This window comes from Lygodium microphyllum, chromosome 16 (genome assembly GCF_053477565.2).
Source record: "Lygodium microphyllum isolate KBCC chromosome 16, Lygodium_microphyllum_v1.1.10, whole genome shotgun sequence".
NCBI lineage: Eukaryota > Viridiplantae > Streptophyta > Polypodiopsida > Schizaeales > Lygodiaceae > Lygodium > Lygodium microphyllum.
This window is the reverse complement of record NC_141150.1, coordinates 135,761,535-135,770,628: the sequence shown is the minus strand read 5'-3', so window position 1 is coordinate 135,770,628 and position 9,094 is coordinate 135,761,535. Positions and strand designations below refer to the sequence as shown.

Sequence of the window (9,094 nt, the reverse complement as noted above, 5' to 3'; positions counted from 1 at the left end):
CATTCCCTCTCGTTTCTCACCCTCTTTGAACCAAGTGTAACATGGGTCTACTTTGGTTCAAGTGGATTTGCACAAGCAGTTGCTCAACGACCAATGCTAGGTGAATTGTTAGGTAACCATAGCAATGTTTAGGAGTCTCAAATTTAGGTCAATCCTCATGGCTATGGAGTGGTGCTTCCTCGATGAGGTAGACTCAAGTGAGCTTAGGCAACAATGTTAGTGATATTCCAAGGGAGTTCTAGATAACATCACCTAGGACTATCTCTTGATGGGCTACCCAAATAGTGTTGTCGAGGGTTCGTTTGATAGACATGTTACATATAGATATTCAAAGGTATGTAGTAAGTCTATGGGAATAAGCAACTGTAAAAGCTTAGGTAAAAAGTATCAATAATCTTGAAGCCTGGCTTACAGGGCTGTATAGTTCAAGGGTGTCAATGGTATATCATCGATGAAGGCCACACTGACTAAGTAGCTCATTCGTACATAATTATAGCAATATGACAGGAATAGAAGTCTCAATGCTAGGTGCTAGAAGGTAAATTAGAATAAAAGTCAGTAAATTGTCCAATTGATGAAGTAATCAAATTCCCTAAGTTGGATTAGCCATTAGCATGTGGAGTAACAACAAGAGCTACTGTAAGGAAGGGTTGTATGTATATGAGATAGTTGACCATTCTTCTAGCCACTTTGAGGCAAGGCATTGGAGTCATCTAGAGTAGAGTTAATTTGCTCAAACCACAACTAGTCCATGGATTATTTTATAGGGCTAAAGAATTGTTCATAAGAATGCCTTAGACTATGACTCACATGAAGTGCTCAATTTTCTAGGAAAGTGGAAACAACTCAGACCGAAAGAGTGTGTATAAGGTGGTTGTTTTTATGAATTGTACCTTATACTTATTTGCAAAGACATGAATCATGCAATAGTAAAAACTTGAAGTGCTTTGATTATGCAAGTGTTTGTCAAAAAGAGAGTTTGGTGTTGAAATAAATAATTGTGCCTTACCATGACTGTCCTTGTTTCTTAATGGTAGAGTATTGATGTACTACCATGGATTATGAAAATGTAAATCAATGAGATTGTTTTTGGCATCATACTCTCCCCTCGAGGCTTGCTAGGTTCGCTATTGTTTGGTTGGAATTATTATTGCCTAGGGTGCAATGGCCTATGCTTAAGACAATGAGGCTAAATGTTTGAGTTAGACTCCTTCTTATAATGGCATGAGGCCAAACGGGGGCTCTGGTTGTGTTAATGTAAAACAAAATTTGGTCCTATGATGATAGAAAAAATCCTCAATAGGCATGGTGTGTATAGGTATTTGGGGAACCCTGATTCTATATAGGGGTAAGGGTGAGGGACTCAGGAAGGGATCAAATATTAGTGCTCTAATTGAGGTTGGAAACCAAAGATGGGTTCATACATCTCTTGAGTCTTAGCTTGAGGGAAGTTACATTTATCAAAATAAAAATTTACTTTAAGTAACTTTGAAAAACATTGTTTTCATAAATTTTTGTATTGTGCTTAAAGGACATTCAATGAACCTAGTGTAACAAGATAATTAAGGAAGTTGTTTCTATGTGTTTCCATAGTGTGGTAGGACCCTAATTAAAGAATTAAAAATGATGGGTATGTTGGGTGGAAAGCAAGTGGATAGTTGTCACGACAATGCCATCATATGAGTGCATTGGGTGGACGATGAGTGGATAGTTGTCATAATGACATTATCCTATGGACAAGTGGATTTGATAAGTCAAGTGCTTTTCTAATGGAGTTTTATAGAAATATGATCGAATGATGACGCTTAGCTCCCCCTACTACAAGGTAGACTTGAAAGTCACTTGACTAGCCAAGCCCGTGAATCATAGGGTATGGATGGTGCGACTGAAGAAAGGCATCCGAGCCACTACTAAACGTCAACTACCCTAACTTGGCTACAAGGAAGTATGTTACACTCGCATACATGATAGTAGATAAGTATTGCATAGAAAATGCTCAATGTGCAATAAACACATTAACAATAATGTCACCCAAGTGCTACAATGTCTAGAGAGAGACATTCATCCCATGCCATCGACTTTGAGAAGAGTTCCAATAGTAACTGATAGGGTGAAGTGTAATCATTAGGCTTTGGGAAAGAAATACAATGCTTTGATTCAAGTAGGGAATGTTGATGAAGCCTTCTAAAAGGACAAGCTTTTTTATTTTTGCAATAATGATGCATGGCATTTTTTGAAAATTAGCAAGAGAGTGTTGCATGCTTTTGTCAATGTTTCTTCTAATATGGCCAATTACTATAAGCACACATATAGGGTTGCAAAATATAAGAAAGTTGATAGTTGCAAGCTTTGATATTGTTGTCGCCCATAGAGTGATAGTGATGATTGTTTAATCACAAGACTTAACTATGAATGTGGTCCCTACGATAAGGAAGACATGAAGGTTTTCCTATAGGCTTGATATTTCTAGGCTGCATATACCCAAATATCATAAGTCTTAGATTTATCTGCTAAGTTAGTTGATGGGTTGGTCCACAAGGTAGGGGTAAAAAATATGTTTGAGTTGCAGGTTAATATTTCAACAACCAAGCATAGAAGGCTTTGTTCATGTGCTCATTCAAAAAACAACCAATGTGCATTCATGCACAAAGTTTCAATAGAGAATGAGGTCTCGCAAGGCATACCTACCACATCAACATATATACTTTGTTTTTCTTATAGTTATTTGCAAAGATGTGAATAATAGTATGCACATCCATTAAGCCAACATAGTTGAGATTATATTGAAAGGCATTCTCACATCACTCGTAAGGATTGTCCTTGTGAGGCATTCTAACAGCTAATTTGGCAAATCTCATAGGCTAGAATGTTGATTTCTACTCATTCTAATCCTTGTAGTGTGGCTTTTGCATTTTTGGAAAAAGATACCGATATTTAAGTAATTGAAATGCCCTAAAAGCTTATTTGCTATATCTTTGTTTTAATGTCTTTATATGTGATGATGAACTTGTAGCTTGCTCTCTAGTCTTAGATCATATATCATAGTTGCTCTCTAGCATAGTGCTTCCATAACATGTCTTGGTTGCATGCTCTCACTTTTTCGTGCTCACTCCACAGACATACCTTGATTGCTTCACTCATAGCCAACATGGAACAAGTGACCTACTTTATTAGTTAACTTTCTTTTTGTATCCATGTTTTATGTTTTCCTTTTAATCTCAAGAAAAAAGAAACCTAGCAAAATACACCAATGCCCCCCATTCTAATGCACTATAGCTCCCCTAAGTACCCTTAGCACATGATTATCATTGGCACCTTGGCAAAAGTAAGGATCCCCAAACTCATTCATTGGCAAGCTTATGGCGAGGTAGGACAAACTATGTTTCAACATTATAATAAACAGAACTTTATAAAAGCTTATGTGTGGATCTACAATTCGTTGCGACATGAATCTTGTCCATGGCTGAAATCTGGTGGCATCATGAATTGATGCATGACAACATGCAGCTCCAAAGCCCACATCACCTGAAGTTCCTATGGGTGTGCTGCTATGGCAACCCCACTCTCCCATGCTCCTATGAGTGGTGATGCTAAGAGTGGAAGGAGCGACGGGGGAGGGCAAAAATTAACGCTCGAATATGAAGCTGAAAATGATTGGTCTATTGAAGCTTCGAGTCGGTTGCAGTGTGGGCAACGGGCTATAGCCGGTGGTTTATTAGGGGTTAAGCGGAAAAGTGGTGCTAATGAAGGTTATTCTCTTCTTCGTCTTCGTCTTTTGTCTTTGGGGGACCAGGAGCTGTGGAAGTGAGGCTTAGTGCTCTCTCTCTCTCTCTCTCTCTCTCTCTCTCTCTCTCTCTCTCGCTGGCTGGCTGTCTGTTTTCTCTCTCTCTCTCTCTCTCTTTCTCTCAGCCCTTCCCTAATATTACCTCGTGTGTGGTGTTTGTATATCGAAGCGAAGGCTTGTCAGAAATTGCCACCCTTGGGTTGCCTATCTGTTACCAGGTGCGCCCCGCCCGATTGCCTGCTTCGTTGCGATCACCCCTGCAGGCTTCCTGCATGAAGGGATTAGGGTTTTGGCTAGTCGATGGATCGGCGCTGGGACCGGCTTGAAATCATCCGCAAGCAGCAGCAGCAATCGCAGCCACAGCAGGAGGAAAACGAGGCGTGGGAGAGCAACTCCAGTGACGACGATTCCTCTGTAGGGGATTATGACGGCACGGACATTATGATGCATCAGCAAGAGGTTGATATCGATGACGAGCCGGTGTACGATTTCCCTCGTGAGGACCTAGTGGTGTTGCTTGATGGTCTCAACAAATGGCCATGGACTGTCTATCCCATCCAGCTCACCAATTGCCTCATCTCTGCCAGTAAAATTGCGAGTTTGGGCATGGAAGAGGCCAGTGCAGAGGTTCGCCGGTTGCAGACATTGTACAGGGAGGCAGTCCCTAGTGCTTTCGAGAAGTGCCTGGATGATAAGGCGATTTGGAAGTGGAGTGATGAGATTCACAACAACATTTTTGAGGCCCTGTGCCGCCTCATTGATTTGACAGTGGCAAAACTTCCACAACTACAACACGAGGATATCTCGGCAGCAGATGACCTGCTCCCTCTCTTGAGGTCACTCTCTTTGGGATTTGATAAACAGAGCCAGTACCATCTTAAGCATAAGGAGCAGAGCAGACAGACTGGAGCCTTGTCGCAAGTTTCCAAGTTTGCAATGCCGATTCCAGGATCTCCAACTGTGAAGAGGAATGGAGACTGGTATTGTGCCACCAGGAAAGCTTCAGTGAAGGATGCGGAAGATTGTGAATGTAGTCGATGCAGGCCTCCAGACGTGTACAGTTGGCTGTCTTACTTGCTAAACTATTTTGGTCAGACTCCTTACGGTAATGGCTACCAGCAGCTTCTGAGAGTCCTCTCTCAGCCTCAGAAGCTCATGCCAGCTATCTTAGAGGCTGTGCTGCTACCAATCTCCAAAGCTATTGAGTTTCTGACGGAAGATGTGGTTGAAGCTTTTGCAGAGCCCTGCTCTCAGGTTCTCACGTATATTGCAGACAGACTGGAGGCAGATGTTGATGCCTTGAGCGACAAGACTAAGGACGGTTCTTTTGCTGCTCTTTCGTCTATACTCAAGCATCTGCAAACTATAATTGCTCGAAATTCATCATTGGAAAGAGCAGAGCGCATTGTCAGTGTGGTGCAGCGGAGGATGGTGGAGAGAATGCTTGGATTTCAGTCATTTAACAAACATCTTACTGCTGTGCGGGAGATCAATAAGCTCTTGGAAAATGCGAGGGTTATCTCAACAAGGTTGGAATGGAGTTCTGTAATGTCCTTTTTACTTAGATGTTTACTGAGGTGAATTTAGCTAGGCATATTCTACAGATGAGATGGGTCAGATAAAGCAATCAGAGCAGCTACACAGCTTGAGGGGTCACTGAAAACCAACACCGTATATTTTTTGTTTGTATTTAAGATGCTGATTAGTCCTCTGGCTCACCATGGATGCGGCTTTGATGTACAGGGATAATTTATCACCAATATGTACAGCTATTGAGTGGCTTGAAACAAATGATATTTTAAAACAGGTCCTTCGCTCTCATCTTCACCACAAGCAGTACGTTGATCAGGTGAGTAAACAGGTCTAACCTCCTCTTATGTGTCATCTAGACCTGTTAACCTGGCTCTTGGTACATGCATACCATCTATTTGAGATTGTCTTTTGACATGTGCTCTCTGGGCACACATTGCTTTCTTGAAATAAAGCAGGTGCAGAAAATCATGAGATTTCTTTTGCAAGAGAGGCGTCTTTCAGAGGAACACCTGGATGCATTATGGGCAGCTACAGAGAAACCAGATCAATTTGAAGCGGTTAGATTGTTTATACTTCTAATCCTTTCTGCAATGGGTTATTAGAGAAGACAAAATGCTCTGGTTGTTCTCATGAACTGTTGTGTTCTCTGGCACAGGTGAAGGCCAACATTTTTGATCTTATAGCTGATTTAGCATGGTCTTTTTCCCCTGAGCAGCTGGATAGCCTGTTTGGGCGGTTTGAACGCAGTCAGGTAACTTGAATCTGATTATATAGATTAGTTGCATGTTATGAAGGAGGGTCATCTGGATGTAAGCTGTTGTGGTCCTTTGCTGTGGCAGGGCCAGTCTGCAGCAGACATTGGGAAAATCTTGACATTGGTGAGGAAGCTAGCACAGAGTGACAATAAAGGAGTCATGGCATCAAGGTTATCCACATTCTCGATGTTTGAGAATTTGCATGCAACTTCATAGTGGATCCCTAAGTATATCAGCTCTGTCAGCAGTTTCTGAAGTGGTTGCTATAGGCACTCTCTTCGGTGATTTGGGAACTTTCATGATACATATGAAAGGTTTCTTTGGACACTTTAAAGGCTTCAGAACCCTCGTTAGTTAGACTCTGGCATGTCTTTTATGTTTTGAATTGCACGAAAGACTTGCACATGTGGTCTCTGTTTCCTTCCTGGCCAACACTTGTTCAAGTTTTCTGAGTTGGAAGTGTGCTAGTTTCACATGAGGTCTGAATAATGTTATTTGGTCTTTTGAAAATTGTCTGTCCAGTTTTAGATAGAGCGGCCTTGCTAATTCTGTTGCTGGGATTGACGTAATGCACTCATTCTAAAATGTTTTATGTCCAGATTGCTGGAGCTATTGTGGAAGATGGTGCTATCAGAATCACCTGGAGATATACTGGAGTCTGGAGCTTTCACAGAGATTCTTGGTCATTATGATTCAATAAATTGTGCAAGCAAAGATGTGGGTCAGAGAAGCTTTTTCAATAGCTGTAAGATGTTTTGTGCACTGGAGTAGTTTGTTTTGTTGCTGATGCACGGAGTGACCACATGTAGACTCTTGCATTCTACTGCGGCCCAATCAGTGGCGTTGGTCAGTGAACAAGAAGAGAGTGACTGCTGATCTCTTTAAGTAGTGGCTTGTCATCTGGGATCCTGCTGAGTCCATTTCAATTCCCCATTAGAAATTCTATCAATGCTAGGACAAAGGTGGAGTCTTCTACATGCAGAGATTGTGAATCACTTCCATGTTTGGAGAAAAGTGTAGCTGCCAGTTACAAGTTCAGAGATTAGGAGATATGAAGCATTCAACATACAAGATAGAACTTGAGAGGAGCATTTAGCCGTTTTCTATTGGCTGGTGCCAAGTACTACATATGTACACACACATATGTAGTGAATTCATGCATACTTGTCTGTATCTTTTAGACATGAAAAGCAGCATGGATGTTTGTAAGCATATCTGAAAGATGCATGGCGGTCTAACCAAGCAGTTTCATGCTTAATACCAACCTTCTATTGCTGAATGGAGATGATACACATTTTCATAACTGATATTACAGCAGCTAGATCTGAAAATCTTTCTCACACTAGTGAAAAGAGAATTCCTGAGACGATAGAGCCATAGGCACTAGATTCAGGTGGGGATACACTTAGCCCCAGTTGGAATGCCAGTGAGATTAATTATTTGAGAAATACAATATACTGGATGGCTGAGCCACCAGGATTCTCCCAAAAGAACACAATCAAGCTTTCCTACATCAAGTGATGAAGTCCCATAGGATTGTATGTGGCACCCCTTGCTTGTAACACACATCAATCGTTGTCTTATAAGAGATCTCCCTCTGAGGTGTCCCTGTGATGCATAGATTGATAGTAGTCTTTCGATGTCTAAGATCAAGGGCGCCCCTTGCTAGGAACATATTTTCATGGCGTTTGGAAAGACCTCAGTGGCTCAGCCAGTCTTCACAGCATCTTAGCTTTAATCTCCAATTTATCATTACAAGTTTTTGACCATGCATGAAATCTTTAGTAGAATTTTTGGCCTATCTCCACATGTAGTAATCAGGTTTTCCAAATGAGAGTTTTCAGATCAGAGTTGAGGATTTTTGGGTTTCATTCGTGGGGTTTTTCACAGCTTCCCAGTGGGGGAAAAATGGCTAAGAAATAGACAGATGCTAGAGAAAACTAAGGCTTTTGATTCGACACAACCAGATCTGATCAGTTAAGCCCTGATTCTTCGCAACTGAAGTGTCCTGAGCTGTGAGGTGGAATTTTCCAGCATTGAAGAGAATTCTTGCACACGAGGCAAGAGCTGGAAGAGGATAAGATCAAATTATCCTTTTTTGCTAGTCAAAGCTGGCCTATAGAGATGAATTTCAAGTTTGAACATGTTTAATGGCAACTTTTAATGTGACATGTGACATGGTCCATGGATTCATTTTGAAGTCCTATAGAGGCATGAATTGGTACTGATTGGTTGCAGATTGTATGTTTAAGCAGGGCATGTGTTTGTATATTGTTGGTATAATAATTGTTCGCTTAGATTTTGTATATAATGCTGAATCATGTGCAATTTATGTTTTGTTGTGGTCCATGGGACTTAAAGTACATTTATATGTGTAAAAACTATAAATAATTTTAATCTTGAATGAAACTTGTTTCTTACGCTTTAGGAAAGTTGTATGAAACCTTGGAAACCTGTTTTAGACCTCCCATTTCTGAAACCCTTGGCAACTATACACTTGAGTATGAGAAATTGGGCAGGCAGTCGAGTGGTTGGCAAGTGGATGAAACAAGCCTTTTAAAGTCCAAATGGCAGTAATCTTAAACTAAATCATCTAGATTCTAAACATTTAGCCTTAATCATGAAATCAGCAATAAAACAATTAATACACATATGATATGGGAGCTAGATTGCACTTGCTCGATGACAAAACTCACAAATTTGCCCCAAAGCTTGACATCCCTTGTGGTATTTTTCTTTAAGAGCTATAACCAACCTTTTGTATATTAATCATCATCAAGATGTATTGGCTTAATGACTCACATGAATTCAATGCTTATAGAGCTTGAAATGTGATTTGTATATTCTTTGAGTATTTAAATTATAGATAAATGCTAATCTTTTCATTCAAGGATGGCTAATGGCCAAAACATATTGTGTTATTACAATTGGGTTGTCCATGGACGAGATGCTCAAGAGTGTTGGAAGTTTAGTTGGGGGTCAAGTTGGCTAGAACCAAGACTTTTTCGCTCGAGCAGTCACA

The 9,094-nt window shown here is 40.7% G+C and overlaps 1 protein-coding gene across 7 annotated transcripts in view; it reads left to right on the top strand.

The window, feature by feature from the left end:
* The first annotated feature begins 3,786 nt into the window (after nt 1-3,786).
* Nucleotides 3,787-9,094, top strand: part of LOC148023473 (uncharacterized) — a 79,866-nt gene continuing 74,558 nt past the window's right edge. For 3 of the 7 annotated variants that reach the window (XM_087696452.1, XM_087696451.1, XM_087696449.1), the window contains exons 1-6: nt 3,796-5,313; nt 5,528-5,633; nt 5,773-5,874; nt 5,973-6,068; nt 6,157-6,242; nt 6,672-6,789. In XM_087696452.1, coding sequence (XP_087552578.1) covers nt 4,085-5,313; nt 5,528-5,633; nt 5,773-5,874; nt 5,973-6,068; nt 6,157-6,242; nt 6,672-6,789 — 1,737 coding nt within the window. In that variant the 5' untranslated portion in view covers nt 3,796-4,084. Of the gene's footprint in view, nt 5,314-5,527; nt 5,634-5,772; nt 5,875-5,972; nt 6,069-6,156; nt 6,243-6,671; nt 6,818-9,094 lie in introns of those variants that run through there. The other 4 variants (XR_015693651.1, XM_087696454.1, XM_087696453.1 and 1 more) reach the window with 3 other exon arrangements.